The following is a 21,914-nucleotide window of genomic DNA, read 5'->3' as shown; positions in this document are numbered from 1 at the left end:
GGCCGACATCGCGGGAGCCCTGGACAGGTAAGTGTGCTTATTAACCACTTCAGCCCCGGACCAATAAACACCTTAAGGACCAGAGGTCTTTTTCCAATTTCGCACTGTGCTGCTTTAACTGGTAATTGCGCGGTCATGCAATATTGCACCCAAACGAAATTTGCGTCCTTTTCTTCCCACAAATAGAGCTTTCTTTTGATGGTATTTGATTGCCTCTGCGATTTTTATTTTTTGCGATATAAATGGAAAAAGAGCGAAAAAATTTGAAAAAATATATTTTCTTCTTTTTGTTATAAGAAAAATCGAATAAACTAAATTTTAGTCATACATTGAGGGCAAAATTTATTCAGCCACATGTCTTTAGTAAAAAAAAATGTCAATAAGCGTATATTTTTTGGTTTGCGCAAAAGTTATAGCGTCTACAAACTAGAGCACATTTTCTGGAATTTACACAGCTTTTAATTTATGACTGCCTATCTCATTTCTCATGCTAAAATGGCAGGGCAGTACAAACCCCCCCCAAATGACCCCATTTTGGAAAGTAGACACCCCAAGCTATTTGCTGAGGGCCATGTTGAGACCATTGAATATTTTTTTTTTTTTGTCCCAAGGGATTGAATAATGACAAAAAATAAAAATAAAATTTTTTTTTACAAAAAGTTGTCACTAAATGATATATTGCTCACACATGCCATGGTTATATGTGGAATTGCACCCCAAAATATATTCCGCTACTTCTCCTGAGTATGGGGATACGACATGTGTGGGACTTTTTGGGAGTCTAGTCGCGCACGGCACCCCGAAAACCAATCACCACCTTCAGGATTTCTAAGGGTGCAAATTTTTGATTTCACTCCTCACTACCTATCACAGTTTCGAAGGCCATAAAATGCCAAAATAGCACAACCCCCCCCCCCCCCCCCAAAAATGATCCCATTTTGGAAAGTAGACACCCCAAGCTATTTACTGAGAGGCATGTTGAGTCCATGGAATATTTTATATTTTGCCACAAGTTGCGGGAATATTACAAACTTTTTTTTTTTTGCACAAAGTTGTCACTAAATGATATATTGCTCACACATGCTATGGGCATATGTGAAATGACACCCCAAAATACATTCTGCTGCTTCTCCTGAGTACAGGGATACCACATGTGTGGGACTTTTTGGGAGCCTAGCTGCGTACGGGACCCCGAAATCCAAGCACCGCCTTCAGGATTTCTAAGGGCATACATTTTTTATTTTACTCCTCACTATCTATCACAGTTTTGAAGGCCATAAAATGGCAAGATGGCACAAAACCCCCCCAAATTACCCCATTTTGGAAAGTAGACACCCCAAGCTATTTGCTGAGGGCCATGTTGAGACCATTGAATATTTATTTTTTTGTCCCAAGGGATTGAATAATGACAAAAAATAAAAATTTTTTTTTTTTTTTACAAAAAGTTGTCCCTAAATGATATATTGCTCACACATGCCATGGTTATATGTGGAATTGCACCCCAAAATATATTCCGCTACTTCTCCTGAGTATGGGGATACGACATGTGTGGGACTTTTTGGGAGTCTAGTCGCGCACGGCACCCCGAAAACCAATCACCACCTTCAGGATTTCTAAGGGTGCAAATTTTTGATTTCACTCCTCACTACCTATCACAGTTTCGAAGGCCATAAAATGCCAAAATAGCACAACCCCCCCCCCCCCCCCCAAAAATGATCCCATTTTGGAAAGTAGACACCCCAAGCTATTTACTGAGAGGCATGTTGAGTCCATGGAATATTTTATATTTTGCCACAAGTTGCGGGAATATTACAAACTTTTTTTTTTTTGCACAAAGTTGTCACTAAATGATATATTGCTCACACATGCTATGGGCATATGTGAAATGACACCCCAAAATACATTCTGCTGCTTCTCCTGAGTACAGGGATACCACATGTGTGGGACTTTTTGGGAGCCTAGCTGCGTACGGGACCCCGAAATCCAAGCACCGCCTTCAGGATTTCTAAGGGCATACATTTTTTATTTTACTCCTCACTATCTATCACAGTTTTGAAGGCCATAAAATGGCAAGATGGCACAAAACCCCCCCAAATTACCCCATTTTGGAAAGTAGACACCCCAAGCTATTTGCTGAGGGCCATGTTGAGACCATTGAATATTTATTTTTTTGTCCCAAGGGATTGAATAATGACAAAAAATAAAATTTTTTTTTTTTTTTTACAAAAAGTTGTCCCTAAATGATATATTGCTCACACATGCCATGGTTATATGTGGAATTGCACCCCAAAATATATTCCGCTACTTCTCCCGAGTATGGGGATACCATGTGTGGGACTTTTTGGGATTCTACTCGTGCACGGCACCCCGAAAACCAATCACCACCTTCAGGATTTCTAAGGGTGCAAATTTTTGAATAGCACAAAACCCCCCAAAATGACCCCATTTTAGAAAGTAGACACCCCAAGCTATTTACTGAGAGGCATTTTGAGTCCATGGAATATTTTATATTTTGCCACAAGTTGCGGGAATATTACAAACTTTTTTTTTTTGCACAAAGTTGTCACTAAATGATATATTGCTCACACATGCTATGGGCAGAAGTCAAATTACACCCCAAAATAAATTCTGCTGCTTCTCCTGAGTACGGGGATACCACATGTGGGGGACTTTTTGGGAGCCTAGCCACGTACGGGACCCCGAAAACCAAGCACTGCCTTCCGGATTTAAATATAAAATGCTACCAAAAAACTGTTAGCGATCGCAGGGATCAGGCCTGACTCTGCGATCGCTGCAGTTATGTGTTTAGTGTTTTGTAAGTGACAGTGATCGATCGATACTGCACTTGGGTGGGCTGGGCAGAGGGGCAAAACGCAGGTGCTAGCAGGTATCTGGGCTGATCCCGCTAACAATGCGTTTTTTTGGAACCCTAAACTGCTGGGGACGCTAGTATAGATCTGATCAGATCAGATATTGATCTGTTCAGATTCTATACCACTACGGGAGGTTTATGCTTTGCGTGTGGGTGTTAGCGGTACTGGCACTAACCTAGCGCTGCCTGGGGCGACGCAGACCCTGACCCTAAAACCTAAATGATATCACCCGCCGGGTGATCAGGGGGTTAAACCTTTATTGGGTAATAAATGGTGGGTGCCCTGATGCTATAAAAAGCAAACTAACCAGAGTCACCCGTAACACTTACACGGTGATCAGTGGTGAAAGGGTTAACTAGGGGCAATCAGGGGGTTTAAATTTTTATTAGGTAGTATATGGGGGTCCCTGGCGCTATATAAAAACCTGACGGGGAACCTAAATAACTAACTGGCTAACCAGCGTCACCAGTGACACTTATACTGTGATCGCTGGTGAAAGGGTTAACTAGGGGCAATCAGGGGGTTAAAACCATTATTGGGCAGCAGTCAAGTATAATATTCTTTCTATATTTGGAAGAAAGTATATTATATTATACGTGTACAACCCTACATACTGTACTACACCTATACCATACCAGTCCTTAAAAGAACTTTTGTGGACCTAATAGTAACAGCTAGTGATTAAACTGACTGTCCCTGCTGCACACAGCTCCCTGTCCCTCTCTGCACTGACAAAAGACAGGCTGCTGCAACAATCACTTGCACAGCAGTGCACTCAACCCTATATCCTGTACTACACCTATACCATACCAGTCCTTAACCACTTCCCACCCGGCCAATGCATATATACGGCCGGGTGGGAGCCGTCTACTCCTGATAGGACGTTCAGGAACGTCCTTCAGAAGTAGCGGGATCCCGATGTGCTCGTGTCACCCGGACACGGCACATCTCAGATCGGCAGGAGGGCTCTGTGATTGGCCCTCCTGATCACATGACGGCCGTGTCCAATCACGGCTGTCATGTGATGTAAACAAACAGCCGGTTGCTAGGCAATCGGCTCTCCTCTCCTCACACGGAAGTCATCGCTGAGGAGAGGAGAGCAGAACGCTGCAGCCGGCTGATGATCAGTGAGTATGAGCTGTTTTTTACAGCTTTTTACTCACTGATCATCAGTCTAGTGTCAACACACAACACACCACACAGTACAAACACAGTCCCCACATATGTCCCCAAAACACACATGTCCCCAAAACATACATGTCCCCAAATAATAAAAACACATGTCCCTAATAATAAAAACATGTACCCCACATATGTCCCACTAAAATCACATGTCCCAATGATTATCTGCACACATATGTACGTGATCACCTGCACACATATGTACATGATCATTTGCGTACATATGTCCCTGATCACACAAACCAATTATTATACACTTAACGGCATTTTTTTTGCCAAAAACATGTAGCAGAATACATTTTGGCTTAAATTTATGACAAAATTTGATTTTATTGGATTTCTTTTCAATTAGAAAAAAGAAAATATTGTTTTTTTTCCAAATTTCCGCTTTTTTTGCGCTTATATCGCAAAAAATAAAAAACGGAGTCGTGAATAAATAACACCAAAATAAAGCTTTATTTGTGCGAACAAAATGATAACAATTTCATTTGGGCACAGTGTAGCATGACCGCGCAATTGTCATTGAAAGCGCTAGAGCGATGAAAGCTGAAAATTGGGCTGGGAAGGAAGGGGGGTGAAAGTGCCCTGTATTGTAGTGGTTAAAAGGACTTTTGTGGACCTAATAGCTAGCGATTTGTGTCACTGCAGTCTCTCCCTGCTCCACACAGCAACCTCTATCTATAATGACACAAGAAAGAATGTAAAATGGCCGCCAGATCAGGTCTATTTATAAGTTAGGGGGAATGTCCAATTGTCCATGTGCTGAAATGTCTCCATTGGCTGTCCTGTACCCCATGATGGATGTTTCATCATGGGTCAAAGTTCTTTCACACTGTAAACACATATGTCCGCCGGGCGAACAACGGCAATAGTCCGCCAATCGGGCGAATCGCGAACACGCAAAATTCCCCGCAAAACGACCGCCGGGCGAACAGTTCGGCCATCCCTACTGTTCATGGCTGTTAACATACAACCTGTGAGTGGGGGGTTTAGATTCTCCGCCAGCAAGAATCACAGACTCCCACCAGTGGCCACTTGTCCTAATGAAGCCTTATGGTGTGGTAACGATATACCTGCCTACCAATTGCTCTCCCAGGTGATGGGTGTAAAGTATGAATATTGAGGGTGCTGCGGAAGGGGTGTATCTAATGTACAATTTCCATAGCATTGTAGTGCTGTACAATGCTTGTAATGCAAGAGTGTCCCCTCTCTTTTTTAGGCTTTCTTTCTTCGATTTTCATCTGGTGATCAGCCAGCAAGTCTAGTCTGCTATTTTTCAAAAGCTCAAACTCTCCAGGAGGATATCCTGTTTGCATTTACCACGTTTTATACCTCTCTGTATCTTTCCTCAGTCCCTGACGGGTTTGACCCTACACCTATGATCTCTGTGTTGGACACGCTAGCACTGTGTGGCTTTCTGAAGCAAAGAGGCAACTCCTTGTCTCAGAGATCACTCCAGGAGAAGTCACAATGGCCATTAAGTCTTTCCCAGCAGGTAAAACCCCAGGGCCGGATGGCCTGCCCATAGAGTATTGTAGAACCCATAAAACTACTTGCCCCCAAACTAGCTCATATGTTTCAAGCCTGTTTGCAACAGGGCTCCTTACCGTCCTCTATGAGGGAAGCCCATGTCGTTCTCATTCCAAAGCCTAATAAAGACCCTAAGCTGTGCGCCTCCTACAGACCAATCGCACTTCTCAATTGTGATCTAAAAATACTAACCTGGTTACTGGCCACTAGACTTAATAGAGTGATAAAATCCCTGATTGACTCTGACCAAACAGCTGTATGCCCGGTAGGTCCACAGACATTAATATACGTAGACTATTTTCTAATATACATGCCCCTCATACTAACCAAGGCATTAGGACCATTGCCACCCTTGATATGGAAAAAGCATTTGACACAGTGGAGTGGGTATATCTGTGAGAGGTGCTTAGAAGAATGGGTTTCCCACTGAAATGTATTGCTTGGATAAGCACACTGTATACCAGTCCCATGGCATGCATTAAACTGAATGGCTCCCTGTCTTTTCCGTTCCCCCTGCAGAGGGGCACCAGACAGGGATTCCTTCTCACCCCGGCTCTGTTCGCCCTGGCCATGGAGCCGATTGCTCCCTCAGGAGCTCGGACAAGGGTCGTGGTCTTAGGGTGGGCTGACTGGAGGAGAGTGGCTCTCTACACGGATGATCTGCTGCTTTTTTTGAATGACGCTGGTGACTCTCTGCGGGGCGCACTCTATCATGGATGCCTTCTCCGCCTTCACAGGGTTGAGATTGAACTGACACAAGTCTCAGCTGTTCCCAGTGGATGAGGGGGCCAGGTCTTCCTCACACTCCTCTCTCCCACTCCAGTGGGTTGATCAGTTTACCTATTTAGGTATTATCTCAAGAGAGAGTAGGGACTTTGTGCAGCTCAGTCTTGACCCTGTCTTGGTAGAGATTAAAACCAAACTGAAGCCGTGGAGCAATCTTCCCCTTTCCCACATTGGGCACATCAATCTTGTCAAAATGAAAGTCCTCCCTAAATTTACGTATATTTTTCAGAACTCCCCACAATGGCTGACTGAAACTTTCTTTAATTCTCTTAAGCAACGCTTCCTCTCCTTTATTTGTGGGCCTAAATCACCTAGATTCAAATACACCACTCTGACCAGGCCTGTGGACAGTGGGGGCTTGGCTCTCCCCAATTGCCACAAGTATTTATTGGCCACTCAGCTTGTGACCACACATTGGTGGTTGCAGCCAGACCTGACCAACTCTGCGGTGGTGCTGGAGGCAGCTATAGTGGGGTCTCTGGAGGCCTTGAAGGGGCTGCTATTCAGGGGGCCTAAAACACCTCACCCCTTCTTTTACAAAGGTTTATTGAAAAAATTTCACATCAGTGAGACAATACAAAGAAAGCATAAAGCTGCCAATAATAGTACAAAGGCATGTGAAATGTTGCATAGGAACATAACAATGGTGGACTCGTGTCCGGCCTAAAATAGTCACATAGAAGCTTCTAAATTGGTCGCGACACGCAACCACACCCCATAGAGCAAAGCTAAAGGGGCATAGGGACGGACAGAGTCCAATTATGTGATGAGGCGCCAATATCTGAAAACCATACAACAGTTAGAAAGAAAAAAAAAAAAAAAAAACGAGCAAAAATTCTTACATCGCGAACAGACGGAGTTGGGCTGTTTTCAGAAGGGGAATAAGAAGAAAACCCTACTAATGGGCATTGGTGCCAGCGAACAGCCTGAGTGCATTGCGAGACAGATATGATAAGAGAAGGAAAGAAATGAGAAAAGAGATAGCAATAGAGAAATAAGAAAAGGAGAGAAAGGGGGCAGAAAGAAAGAAAAGGGATAAAGAGGGGGGGGGGGGAGAAAAAGAGAAAGGGAAGAGGGGGGGGCGGGGGGGGGTCCCTGGAGCGGGGGAGACATCTAACGATCAAAGGGAGAGGAGTACCGGATCAAATCTGGATGGGCGGGTATAAGCCACCCAGGGCTGCCAGACCCGAAGAAATTTAGCATGGGTGTCTGATGTTATCGCCGTCAGTTTTTCGTTCACCATGATATCATTCATGCAGTTCTTAACAGCCTCATAGCTAAGGACCGGAGTCTTCCAGGCCCTTGCTATTGTGAGTTTAGTTGCAGTAAAGAGATGCGCAGCTAGCTGATGCTCCGGACGCAGGAGTCCTGTAATCGGTTTCCACAAGAGGGCCTCAAAAGGGTCTCTCCTAATATCCACATGAAAGAGTGTACGGAGTAGAGCATATACTCTGACCCATAGTCTAGTCACCCTGGGGCAGGTCCACCAGATGTGAGCCATAGTGCCCTCCAACGAGCATCCACGGAAACATAAGGGGGAGCAAGACGGGATAAACGCCGCCAGCCTCGAAGGGGTGTAATACCACCTATAGAATACCTTATACGCATTCTCCAGAAAAAGAACATTTCTGGAACATGTAGGCAGCGCCCTGGTCATGGCCTGCCAGTCCTCCGGATCAAGCTGTTTACCTAGGTCAGCCTTCCATTGAAGGTGATAGGGTCGGAGTGGCGGCTTTGTAGACGTTAAAATAGCTGCATAAATGAGGGAGATCAACCCTGGAGCGTGGGGCCGAGATCTACAAAGGCTCTCAAAAGGGGAGAGCGTGTAGGGAGCCGATTGGGGCCCAATCAATTGGTGAAGGAAGTGCCTAATTTGAAGGTAAGTATAAAATTCCCTGAGGGGAATATCATGGGATGACCGGAGGGCTGCAAAAGGGATAATTTTAGTCGGGGTGAGCAAGGAATGGACATCTACAAAACCATGATCCGTCCACCACACAAACTGACCGGGATTATCACAACCTGGTGGGAATAGGGGGCAGTGTAGAAAAACGGAGTAACGGGAGATGGGGAGATTGGAGACCTGCAGAATATTTCACCGAATCCCAGAGGCGAAGAGAATGGGCCAAGCCTGGGCCTATGTTCGGTGGGCGTTGCACTTTCGGAAGCCAGGGGAGGGATGCTAATGGAATCGGATGGGAGTCCACCATATCAAGGATTGCCCAGAGGGGCATTTGATGACGTTCATGTAGGCGGGCCAGAGGAGCGATACCCGCTGCCGTGTAATATGCATATAAATTGGGGACAGAAAGACCACCATTAGCCTTACGGGCATAAAGAACTTGCTTTTTAATCCGAGGCTTCGAAGAGCCCCAGATAAAGCGCATAATTTTGCGTTGGTGGATTACACCTCACCCCTTCTATGCGTACCACTATGCGGGCATGGAAGGTGGGTGAGGCGTTGAGGGCACCCCAGCCGAACTCCTGGTCTCCTTACACCCCCCTGTGGCTGAACCCTAACCTATCACAGTTTAATACCATCCCGGATCCACAGGCCTGGGCCAAATACAAAATACTGACCTTTGAGCATGTTATCACCAACAGAGAGCACACTCCCTTTCACATTTTATGCACATTTTATGTGCCTGTAGGGGCCCATTTTAGGGATCTTCAAATCCCTCATGCCTGCAGGTGTCAGTTCTTTGGCCAACCAGTTGAACTGGCATACTCGGAGTTCGAATCCACCCTTCGGGTGAAAGACTTGAAGAAACCGGCATCTCAGCTCTATGGGTCCCTGCTGGTTGCTGCCGGCTCCGAGTTGTCCCCCCTCCGCAGGAAATGGGTGGGGGAGGTACCGGAGCTGGATGAGGACGACTGGAGGAAGATTTGGGACTTTGCCTTCTCCCCTCTGGTCTCAGCTAGGGACAAACAGGTCCAATACAAAATTGTGCATAGAGCTCACCACACGCCTCACAGGTTGCACCAGATGTCGCCGGCGCATTCTCCGGCATGCTGCCGTTGCTCCTACCAACCGGGTGACTTTTTCCACATTTTTTGGGTTTGCCCAGCAATCGAACATTATTGGAAAGAAGTACTCCAGGTGATTGCTAAGGTCACTAAGACTCATGTTCCTTATGATCCTAAATGTTGTCTGCTGGGGCTGGTGGAACTATCAATGCTCAGAGCCAGGAAAATACTCATATCCCTGCTATTGTACTATGCTCGTAAGGCCATTACGAGGAACTGGAAACAATAATCTCCCCCCGTCAGATTCTGGAAAAGCCTAGTGAATGCTAGTTTACCCCTGTATAAAGCCACCGACTTGGGCAGGGGTTGTCCACAAAAAATTGAAAAGGTATGGACCTGTTGGCTAGATGATACAGTAATCAATTCCTAGATTAACACTATATCTCTAGTCTGTTAGCATATTGACGCAACTACTCTCACGTTGCATTATAATGTTGGTACCAATTTGAGCACAGATTCTCCTGAACTGAACCTCTCCCCACATTGGGGTTATAGTATAAGTTAGTTTGTTTATGTTGTATGTTGTGCTCTGTTGCGGTATGTTGTCGCATCAGAAGAACTGCCCCTGCATCGACAAAGGTTTGGCCCTTGCGTGAGCTAATTTTGTATGCTAATGAAAAATGTAATAAAAAAGATTTTGCAAAAAAAAAGTGTCATTAATACAGAAGAAGGTGTGTTACTGGTCAGATCACCAGGTGAATAGGCAAAAAGTCAAAGAAAAGAAAACTGATGCAGCCACCACATCTAATGATTGGTTAAGTGCAATACATTACATTTTTGGTTTTAATACAGTCGTAAATGTCCTGCTCTGATTGAACTGTTTAGACTAAGGCTGGATTCACACCTATGCATTTTTTGAACTTTTTGCCTTTTGCAGATTTGCACTACAGTCCATTTAACCACTTCAATACCAGGCCATAGTCAAATGACGCCCACAGATGGGATCTCCCACCCTGGGTGGACGTCATATGACGGCCTCGGTATTTCACTGCTCCTGCGGGCGATGGTGGATGAGGAGTGTCCCTCGGATACAGCCCACCCCCAATCTGTGGGATTTTCATCCCCATCCATCCCACGATAAATGTGACCGGCCGTGTCCAATCACAGCCGGTCACATATACTGTGCCGTTACAGCGCTCGTGCACGTGCCTAGGGCATGTGCAGAGCGGCGATCGGGGATGTGGCTTGTCACCCTGACACAGCCCAACCTCGATCGCAGTAAAGAGCCAATGAAATTGGCTCTTTACCACGTGACCGACTGTGTCCAATCACAGAATGTAAACAAACCGCGGTAACATCTCATTACCGCCTAGTGTACACGCCAATCACACTGATCCCCCCCCCCCAAAAAAGAGGACCTGTCACCACCCATCAAAGTACCTGTTATCACCCATCAAAGTACCAGTCATCACCCATCACAGCCCATCTGAGTACCCGAGTACCTGAGTACCTGTCCCAGTCCATCTGAGTACCCGAGTACCTGAATACCTGTCCCAGCCCATCTGAGTACCCGAGTACCTGTCCCAGCCCATCTGAGTACCCGAGTACCTGTCCCAGCCCATCTGAGTACCTGAGTACCTGTCCCAGCCCATCTGAGTACCCGAGTACCTGTCCCAGCCCATCTGAGTACCCGAGTACCTGTCCCAGCCCATCTGAGTACCCGAGTACCTGTCCCAGCCCCTCTGAGTACCTGTCAGCCCATCTGAGTACCCGAGTACCTGAGTACCTGTCAGCCCATCTGAGTACCCGAGTACCTGTCCCAGCCCATCTGAGTACCCGAGTACCTGTCACAGTCCATCTGAGTATCCGAGTACCTGAGCACCTGTCAGCCCATCTGAGTACCCGAGTACCTGTCAGCCCATCTGAGTACCCAAGTACCTGTCCCAGCCCATCTAAGTACCTGAGTACCTGTCCCAGCCCATCTGAGTACCCGAGTACCTGTCCCAGCCCATATGAGTACCTGCCCCAGCCCATCTGAGTATCCGAGTACCTGTCAGCCCATCTGAGTACCCGAGTACCTGAGCACCTGTCAGCCCATCCGAGTACCCGAGTACCTGTCCCAGCCCATCCGAGTACCTGTCCCAGCCCATCTGAGTACCCGAGTACCTGTCACAGACCATCTGAGTACCTGTCACAGTCCATCTGAGTACCCGAGCACCTGTCACAGCCCATCTAAGTACCCGAGTACCTGTCACAGTTCATTTGAGTACCCGAGTACCTGTCACAGTTCATCTGAGTACCCGAATGCCTGTCACCAGCCCGTTGGAGTACCCGAGTACCTGTCACCAGCCCGTCGGAGTAACAGAGTACGTGTCACCAGCCCGTCAGAGTACCCGAGTACCTATTTGCAAGCCCATGCCTCATAGAATATATACATTGGGGTGTTTGCTTCCCAAAATGGGGTCATTTTGTGGGTAATTCCATTGTCCTGGTGCTCCAAGACCTTCAAAAGTGTGATAGGTAGAAACGAAATGAGATGTGTAACTTATGCTCCTAGAACGCCTGAAGGTACCACTTCCATATTGGACCTCTGTATATGGCCAGGCTGTGTAAAAGTCTCACGCATGTGGTATCGCAATACTCAGGAGTAGCAGCAGAATGTGTTTTGGGGTGTAATTTTTGCTATATACATGCTATATGTTAGAAATATCTTATAAATGGACAACTTTGTGTAAAACAAAAGAAAAAAGATTAAAATTTTCTTTCCACGTTTTCTGAAGACTTGTGTAAAAAAATTAACCGTTCAAAAGACTCATAATTCTTCATAGCTTGCTTTTCCAAAATGGGGTCATTTTGTGGGTAATTCCATTGTCCTGGTGCTCCAGGGCCTTCACAAATGTAATAGGTCATTAGGAAATTAGAGGTGCCATTTATGCTCCTAGAACACCTGATGGCGCTCCCTGCATGTTGGGCCTCTGTATGTAGACACGCTCTGTAAAAGTCACACACGTGGTATCGCCATACTCAGGATGAGTAGCAGAATGTATTTTGGGGTGTCATTTTTGCTATGTACATGCTTTGAGTTAGAAATATCTTATAAACTGACCACTTTGTGTAAAAAACAATATGTTTTCATTTTCTTTTCACGTTTTCCGAAGACTTGTGGAAAAAAATTAACTGTTCAGAAGACTCATTATGCCTCATAGAATATACGTTGGGGTGTCTGCTTTCCAAAATGGGGTCATTTTGTGGGTAATTCTACTGTCCTGGTGCTCCAGGGCCTTCACAAATGTAATAGGTCGTTAGGAAACTAGGTGTGTCATTTATGCTCCTAGAACCCCTGACGGTGCTCCCTGCATGTTGGACCTCTCTGTGTGGCCAGCCTGTGTAAAAGTCCCACACATGTGATATCGCCATACTCGGGAAGAATGCATTTTGGGGTGTAATTGGAAGTATGCATATGCTGTATATGAGAAATAACTTATGACATTTTTATAAAAAAAAAAAAAACCTTTTCCCAAGAATTGTGGGAAAAAATTACAACTTCAAAAAACTCACCATGCCTCTTACTAAATACCTTGGACTGTCTACTTTTCAAAAAGGGGTCATTTGGGGGGTATTTGTACTTTCCTGAGATTTCAGAGCCTCAAGAAATGAGATAGGCCATCGGTGCATCAAGTGTGATCAGATGTGATCAATTTTCAATAATTTGCCCCACAGCTTGTAGACGCTATAACTTTCAAAGAGACTAAATAATATCCACTAATTTGGTTTATTTTTACCAAAGAGATGTAGCCGTATGGAACAAAAATTACTTATTTGCAAAATGTTATCATAGAAACTAAAAAAGAAGTGTTTTATTTTCAAAATGTTCGCTCTTTTTTTCACTTATGTCGCAAAAAATAAAAAACCCAGTGGTGATTAAACACCACCAAAAGAAAGCTCTATTTGTATGAAAAAAATGATAACATTTTTTTATTGGATATTAAGTCAAGGGCCTGGGCCAAATACAAAATACTGACCTTTGAGCATGTTATCACCAACAGAGAGCACACTCCCTTTCACATTTTATGTGCCTGCAGGGGCCCATTTTAGGGATCTTCAAATCGCTCATGCCTGCAGGTGTCAGTTCTTTGGCCAACCAGTTCAACTGGCATACTCGGAGTTCGAATCCACCCTTCGGGTGAAAGACTTGAAGAAACCGGCGTCTCAGCTCTACGGGTCCCTGCTGGTTGCTGCCAGCCCCGAGTTGTCCCCCCTCCGCAGGAAATGGGTGGGGGAGATACCGGAGCTGGATGAGGATGACTGGAGGGAGATTTGGGACTTTCACTTCTCCCCTCTGGTCTCAGCTAGGGACAAACAGGTCCAATACAAAATTGTGCATAGAGCTCACTACACGCCTCACAGGCTGCACCAGATGTCGCCGGCGCATTCTCCGGCATGCTGGCGTTGCTCCTACCAACCGGGTGACTTTTTCCACATTTTTGGGGTTTGCCCAGCAATCAAACATTATTGGAAAGAAGTACTCCAGGTGATTGCTAAGGTCACTGTATTGAAGTGGTTAAAATGGTTTCCTATGGAACACGTTCTGTAGTGAAAATCTGCAAAATGCAAAAATCACAAAAAATGCATAGGTGTGAATCCAGCCTAACACCCCCCATACTTTTTTCTCTGTGTCAAACCTCCCCCTTTACCTTTATCACAATATATACTGTATAGTACATTGTATAGGTTCACCATGGAAGGAAAAGGATAAAAAAAAAGGAAAGGAAAGGAAAGGAAAAGAAAAAAAAGAATGGGAAGGAAAAAAAGGAGGAAGGAAAAGAAAAAAAAGGGAATGAAAATAAAAAGAAAAAAGGAAAGAAAAAAAAAAGAAAAAAAAGGAAAGGGAAGGAAAAAGAAAAGTAAGGAAAAGAAAAAAGAAAAGTAAGGATGGAAAAGAAAGGAAGGGGAAGGAGGAAGCGGAGGAAAAAAAGGATGGAAAGGAAAAGAAAGAAAAGGAAAAGAAAGAAAGGGAAAGAAAAAGGAAGGAAAAGAAAAAGTGGAAGAAAAGGAAGGAAAAGAAAGGAAGGCAAAGAAAAAAATGGAAATGAAAAGAAAGGACGGAGAAGAAAAGGAAGGAAGGAAAAGAAAAGGAAGGAAGGAAAAGAAAAAAAGAAAGGAAGGAAAAGAAAAAAGGATGGGAAAAGGAAGGAAAAGGAAAAGAAAGGATGGAAAATGAAAGAAAAGAAGAGAAGAGGAAAAAAAGAAAGGAAGGAAAGAAAAAATGAGTCAGATAGTGAGGGCCCGAGAGCCATGCAATAAATGCGAGAGTCACAGGGCTTTATAGAATGTCCACCAAAGGTAATGCCACCTTAGTTCACTAGATGGCAGTCTTGCTTCACAATAACCCATCAATTTACCCATACACTGAAAATGAAAAAAAAAAAAATGGAGTCCACAATGTTTGTTTTTATTTTTTGCAAAAAACTACTAAAAACAAGATCCAATATCTGATTTACATAGCTGAGGAAAAGCAGCAATAAAAATGTACAGTCTATTTAGTGTTATTTCACGCATTTCTTTTTTTGTGTCATGTACAAGGCATCTCTGACAATAAACAGAGTTATATAAACAAAATATACAATATAATACAACAGTGATTATGGTAGATCCAATCATACAACAGATCTGTGTCTAGTGAGGAAATTCATTTTGCGACAGGTCACAAACCGTATGTTTCTAATGCAGGGCACAATTCAGCTTTTATTTTCTGTGACTAATAAATATTCTAAATCATGATAGAAATAAGTCTCTTGTTTAAACGATTAAACTTGGGGCCTGGAAAACAAAACTTCTGATTGGCTGAGGGCCTCCACCTAGCAAAGCTGCCCTTTTAATGTCCGTATTCCTTGGGGAAAATGTATTAAGTCTCATGGGGGAATCTTTAAAATTGTTCCCTGGCCAACTTAGGAAATGGTGGGTTGCCATTTCTGGTCACAAAAGTGGAATATTCTGGACGCCAACAGTAAATGTACATTTTGGGATAAACGTGGGACTCACACTCCACACCATCTCTTTTGATAATTTTTTCCCCAATAAGTTCTGAGTTATAGTACCCAGTGGTGTTCTCCTTCTAGGTCACTTATGTCCAATGGAAAGGTAAGAATTTAATGGTAAACCCAACTAACAAATATTTAACTTTTGCCTAATTGCTGGTGAGTCCAATCATATGTTGAGTTCTTCTAAATTTGAGAACTCCAATGGTGAGAGACCCACGTCAGAACTCCAAGTTCTGCAGAACTGCAGCAGTCATTGCCACGTCAAGTGATAGTGTCACAACCGTGATGGGTGTAGAATTGGGGAGCGCAGCTTCAGAAGTGACATTTTTTTATGGCATTGTTGATGGGGTGGAGATTCAAACCAATGTGGGCAATCTCTTCAATGGAGTCCTCAGAAGAATCTGCCATGTGATTTAAATCCACTGATGCTCACCCAAAACCAAGATATGAGATCTGCTTTGAAAGGAATCCCTGACTCATGGACCAGTTCGGAGAACCTTTTTTTGGTGAGCCACTGCCCTGGAACTAGTATGGGCCACTTGAGTCAGGGAACCATTATATGGGATGACTTTAAAGTGGAAGTAAACCCTTCCATCGTTTTAAGTCAAGGAAGCTGCCATCTTGGCCTCTAATGATTCTTCAACTGCCATAATGCTGCACATGCGATCAGTTATGACATCAGCCATTTGATGGTTTGAAAGTTTGGTTGAGAGCACAACCAATGTGAAAGTTAGCATTTAAGGTGACCCATACTTTAGTCAATCAGGGCCATGTGGCTGGAAATATTGATTGATTGCCTTCAAGTCTGGCTGATCCTAAACCTATTCAGCTAGTGCAGTCAGTTGGAGGACTGGGCCAATCATAGAACAAAACACAAAACATGATGTCAATTACATCACAACACTGGAGCTGAAAGGGAGGGATAAAAATTTAATTTTTTTTTAGGAGGGGCTAGTGCATTATTATTACAACCCATTTGAGCAATAACCTATCGAGAGCACCCATCTAAACACAGGCAATAATTGAGCCATGGTAGACAAATCAACAGAGTTGGCTTAGACAGGCATTAGGCAACACACATTCATCACAAGGAGCTTACTGACCATACATTACAGTACAAGTGTGAACTCGTAAGAAACATATAGTGAAATGACTTTTAGTGATTAAATCATGCAGATAATTTAGGGGTTGATGGGTATGAATAAAAATATCTCACTATATGGCATATCATCCAGTTTTCATAGAAATACCTATTCTGTATGGGATCCCTCCATGTGGTGGGGTACTCCTGGCTACAATTCTAGATCCTCTTACAGCAGATGCTGCCACTCCCGGTAATGTCTGGAAGGGCAGTCCTTTTAGCTAGATTAACATTAACCTGTTACTTTTACCAGCATATGTAGGACAACTTTCATTAAAGAAACAGGTTGCCACTGTTGTCCAATTTCTAAAAATACCAGTTGCCTTATTGTCATGTGGTATCAAAACTTTCTGGATACCTGACCTACAGCAAGCAGGCAAGTACAGTTGAAATCTTGGTCAGCATGCATGTCCTAGGTCAGTGATAAGAACTGATGCCACAGGTTAGCATGACTATTATCCAGTTGGCATTTACAGAAGAACTAAGGCCGAAAATGAAGATCAGGCAGCGTATGGTCCTTTCTTATACTCAATGCTTTTTTTTATATGCCAAGGCAACCCATGAACTCCAAGCACACACACTCTGGAATCCTTGTCTCCAACTCAGGCATCTGCCATACTCCCCCCTCCATCCAATCCAAGCGCCTCTGCTCCAGATAGACACCTGCATTGGTCTAACACATGATGGAGGGGCATAGGGCAGGTAAAGGTGAGCTAGTGCAACAGAAGGAGGAGTCCAGGAAATGCTTCCATGGTTCAAGAACTCCCTTAGAACATAGAAGAACATTAACCAGTTATAAATCTAGAAGCAGAGTTATATATAAAATGGTGAAGGTGACAGGTTTAACTTTAAAGTAAACCTGTTCATGCGCTAAAAATCTGTCTTATAAGCCTCTAACAGAAACTGCCATTCTCTCTGACTTCGAGAACATTTAGGAGTTCTTCAGTTCTGACATCATATAAAGTGAAGCTAAATGGGTTCAAAATTATTACATGGGAACTAGCTTAGAACCAATGAGCCATCAACAGGCTCTGAGACAGATACTTTGTTTTATGACAGGTTCCTATTAAAGGGGGGTTCCACCCAAAAGTGGAACTTCCGGTTTAAGCATTCCTCGCCCCCTGACATGCCACAGTTGGCATGTCATTTTTTGGGGGGGGGTGGGGGGGTGGAGGGGTAGTGTGTACCCTATTTTTAGTGGGGCTTCATGTTCCACATCCTCCTTCCTGTTCTCGTCCGCCTAGGCGACTCCTCCTTTCACCCTAGGTGGCCCCTCCCTGTCAGCGATCTTCTGGGACACAACACAGGTCCCAGAAGATTGGCTGGCCCTTAGAGTGCAGCGCAACACTCGCATGCGCAGTGCGCGCACAGCAGTGAAGCCGTAAGCTGTCACGGCCGGGTGCCCACAGTTGCTATGATGGCGCCGAGGAGAGGAGGGGGAGAGGAGCGGGATCCGGGCAGCCGCATCGCTGGACCGTGGGACAGGTAAGTGTCGGTTTATTACAAGTCAGCAGCTATGCTTTTTGTAGCTGCTGACTTTTAATAAACTAAAAAACGTGTGGAACTCCGCTTTAAGGAATGCTCTGTAAGAGCACAGTGATGGATATGTAAACTATGGTCCTGCTGCTGTCTATATGGGAGCTGAAGGCCGAGGGGGAATCTTTGATGTTCCTATATCAACACCGGATTCACACTTTTTTTGCTGTGGTGCATTGCAGTAATGCTTGCATTAGCAAGTTGTGATGGCATGCACTTTCAATAACACCCCAATACAGTAGGGCAACGCAACTCCAACACTCATGTATTGCAGTGCACCACCAGCGCGCCATGTTGCAATATATGGTATATCTCCAAATTTTTTCAACATTTTGGTGCATTGTCAGCCTTAAATGGGCTGTCCTTAAAGTGTTACTAAACCCAGAACCTGCATTCACTACAGGTTCTCCACAGTACATGGAAATGCAATAGCTTTAGTAAATATAAACTGCTAACTACCTTTTCTCATCAGCAGTATACAGGAGTCTTGTGACTTCTATCAACGTCTACTTAAACTTGTAGGAGGAGTTTTCATTCTCCCCGATGCTGTCTGGACAGTGCCGATTGGCCCTGTGCTGATCACATGCACTCTCCCAAGAAAAGAAAAAGAAAACTCTCTAGCAATACACACCAAACCGAGCATGTGCAGAGCGACTCACAATGCTCTGAGATGGGTTGGAGTCAGTTAAAGAAGGAGGAGGATCAGAGAAGGCAGGATCACACAGCCTTTATACACAATGCAGAGGATTAACCCCTTAGGTTCCACATGGAGTATAACAAGCATGCTTTACTGCATATACAGACTGCTTTTTACTGTTGTGTGTTTAGTAACACTTTAACGCAATGCACATCACTGCATGTGTGTTAATTCAATACAAAAAAAATAAATAGGAATTTCTATTTGACTGCCATTTTTCCCAAGGAAAGAGTTGCCGTTTACCTCCTACAATACAGGCGCTCAGTTTATTGATACAAAGCCATCAGAAAAATAGCCAAGGGCTGTTTGAAACAGAAGACCTCGGAAATCAGCCAGGCTGAGGTGCACTAGTGATTAGTAAGAGTGCTGTAATGGACACCTATCTGGTTCTACAAGAGCATCTCCTATAGAAATCAATGTGTGAAAATGGCTGATTTGTGATGACTCAGACCCTACATAGCCCTCTGCACAAGTAAATGAGGTGAGGGGTATACATCTTTGGAAAGCGATTGAAAGGAATTGAACTCTTTCTTAAAGTACCTCCTTAAACTGGTGCAACACTTGATATTTGCTCTATATTAAAAATACTTTCGTTATAAGTTTTAGAGTTAAAACTTTTTTTCTATTAGGAAAAATATTATAGCAATTTCAAATTTACACAAAAGAAGTTTACTTAATTTTCTATAGATACTGAAAATATCAGCATGCTTTAACACTGTAAGTCTTACATAAGGCATAGAACGTGTACAGTGCAGTATGAAGGGCCAACCAGATTTCATCTTTCAGATACAAGTTTGAGAACTTTAGACTCTGATTGTTGAGGATAACCGCACCGTGCTCGCGATTGTACACGTTTGTATGTGATATTTGGCTTTTTTATTACAGTGGTTTTACTTGAGGTTGTAGTTACAGATGTGAGCTACTATTATGTAAAAAATAGATTCACTTTTACAGCCATATTACAGTACATTATATTCAATCTGTTAAAACTATTACCACTTCTATGTTGTATTCTCTTTAAAATAAAACTATCTTAGGTGAATCTAGATTAGTGCTCTATATAAAACATATATGGCAAATCGTTTACGGGGAACGGTGAAGAATTGGTAGAAAAATGTGCAAGTGGTGTACAGTATTAGGAATCACCTGCAATATGACAAACTGGACAGCAGGTGGAGCTAGTCAGGCAATTAGTCAAGTATGACTCCCATAAAAAGACGAAGGGGCTTTTTCTTACTGTGCGCTCCAGTTGTACAATTCCCAAAAGTGTGAAGCGATTCGTTTTCTACAATATTTTGCCGCTTTTTACATAATTATCACAGCAAAACCCAATTATCCTTCTCAATAAAAAAAGCTAAATTAACTTTTTCACCTGTCTTAAGTTCTGAAATGTTGGCTTTCCTGTGCAGCCCTTGACCTTCAGATGTGACCCGTTAATTCCAATGGTGGCAATTATTCTCAGAGGCCTTTTATTTTTTTTAGGGCTTTTTGTTTCCCCACTTACAAATCCACAGGTTTATAAACTGCTAGAAAACCAGCAATGAACAATGACAAAAAGACGGTGATATCTGGAGCAATTAAATGCTAGATTTTTCCAGGTTTATGTGGATTTTTGCTTGAAATTGTTTATAAACTAAGATGGTGCTGTAAGGCCTGATCTGCCACTGAGAAAAGTGGGTGAGAGACCTTTCAGGCTACTAGAATGGCAGAAGGAGAAATGCCCCCCCTGGTCTAGTTACCCTGACTCATATTCACTGGTGGTGATCAGGCCAACACATCTCTTGCCTATGTGCACCCAAGATTAAACCCTTGCTTCTCTGTTCTGCCAAGACAGAACTTTTTTAGGATGGTTTCTCCATCCAACTGCATACTTATCTTGGATTATAGTAAAGTTGTCTCTTACAACATATGTGGTTTATCCCTTAACTATCTCCACTCAATAAAATTACCAATCATCTTTTAGTTTTACCACTGGCTGAAATAGCTGCCTGCCAACTGTTAAAGCCCACCTCAAATCATGCCCTTTTAAAGATGTCCCATCCAGGTGCATACTTCCCTTAAAAGGTAGACTGTCTCTTGAAACAGATATGGTTTATCCTTGAACAGCTATCTCCACTCACTAACTGACAGAAAGCATCTTATACCTTTACCATTGGCTGAAATACAGTAGCTGTCTGCCAACCGTTAAAGCCAACGTTAAATCATACCCTCTTAAAATGATTTTCCACTTGATGGTATACTTCCTTTGAATACTGCTAAGTTGTCTCTTAAAACAGGTGCGGCTTATTCTTTAACAGCTATTTTCATTTAACAAATCAAAGAAAGCTGCTCTTACAGTTTTACAATTGGCTCAATGGCTGCTCGTCAGCTGTTAAACTGTTATAGCCAAATGAAAAACCATGCTTTTTCCAACTCCCACCCAGTTGCATACTTACCTTGACAGATAAGTTGCCTCCTGAAACAGATGCAATTTCTTCCTTAACAAATCAGCCATTTCATTCACTGTCAGTAACATGAGATCTGTTCACCTAGCTCCCAGGATGCAGTCTCATAAAATATTGGTTTAGAAAATAACTTACTACTTGGAGCTTGGTAGGTAGTTTCTAAAGTCTACTCATCAACTTAGTAAACCCATTATTGAGGGTTGGCACTGCATAGCACCAAATGTTATGTAATGCAAAGATTGATGTAGTTAAATATATATAAAAAAAAACTTTTCTGGCTCATGTATTCTTCTCACTGACTACAGTATCACGTTCTTCCATGGCACCACAGCTATGTTGTATGGTCATATCACAGACCCCAATAGCTCAGTCCTGTACAGTTAAGCCACCATTCTCCTCTATGGATAGAGCCAGAAAGAGACTTTATATCGGATACGTGATCAGAAACACTGAGGTTTGATCCTCATACTGCAGTCCTGTGCTTCCTGATCAACAGCTGCACAGGTCCCTCTGGAACCGACTTAATGATATTCCAGGCGTCATAGTGCATGAGGCCAATCAAGGTTTTTCCACCAATTGAAAGAATTTCATCTCCCACTTCTATTCTTCTTGCTTGCTCAGCAGCGCCACCTATAAAAACAAAACAGAAGTAAAGCTCAGTTTTTCATCACTCGTAATAGGTTTATTTATTAGTATTAATTACAGACGTACACTTCC

The 21,914-nt window shown here is 43.5% G+C and overlaps 1 protein-coding gene across 2 annotated transcripts in view; it reads right to left on the bottom strand.

Annotated features, from left to right (window-relative positions):
• Positions 1 to 18,232: 18,232 nt before the first annotated feature.
• The window catches only part of PDZD2 (PDZ domain containing 2), a 430,456-nt gene continuing 426,774 nt past the window's right edge, over positions 18,233 to 21,914 (bottom strand). For both annotated transcript variants that reach the window (XM_077462905.1, XM_077462906.1), the window contains one exon: positions 18,233 to 21,827. In XM_077462905.1, coding sequence (XP_077319031.1) covers positions 21,661 to 21,827 — 167 coding nt within the window. In that variant the 3' untranslated portion in view covers positions 18,233 to 21,660. The remainder of the gene's footprint in view (positions 21,828 to 21,914) is intronic.

The sequence above is a fragment of the Lithobates pipiens genome, unplaced genomic scaffold (genome assembly GCF_037356315.1).
Source record: "Lithobates pipiens isolate NorthernLeopardFrog02 unplaced genomic scaffold, aLitPip1_a1.2 Scaffold_3, whole genome shotgun sequence".
Taxonomy (NCBI): Eukaryota; Metazoa; Chordata; class Amphibia; order Anura; family Ranidae; genus Lithobates; species Lithobates pipiens.
Note: the sequence above shows the minus strand (reverse complement) of the source record. Positions and strands in the feature narration are given on the sequence as shown.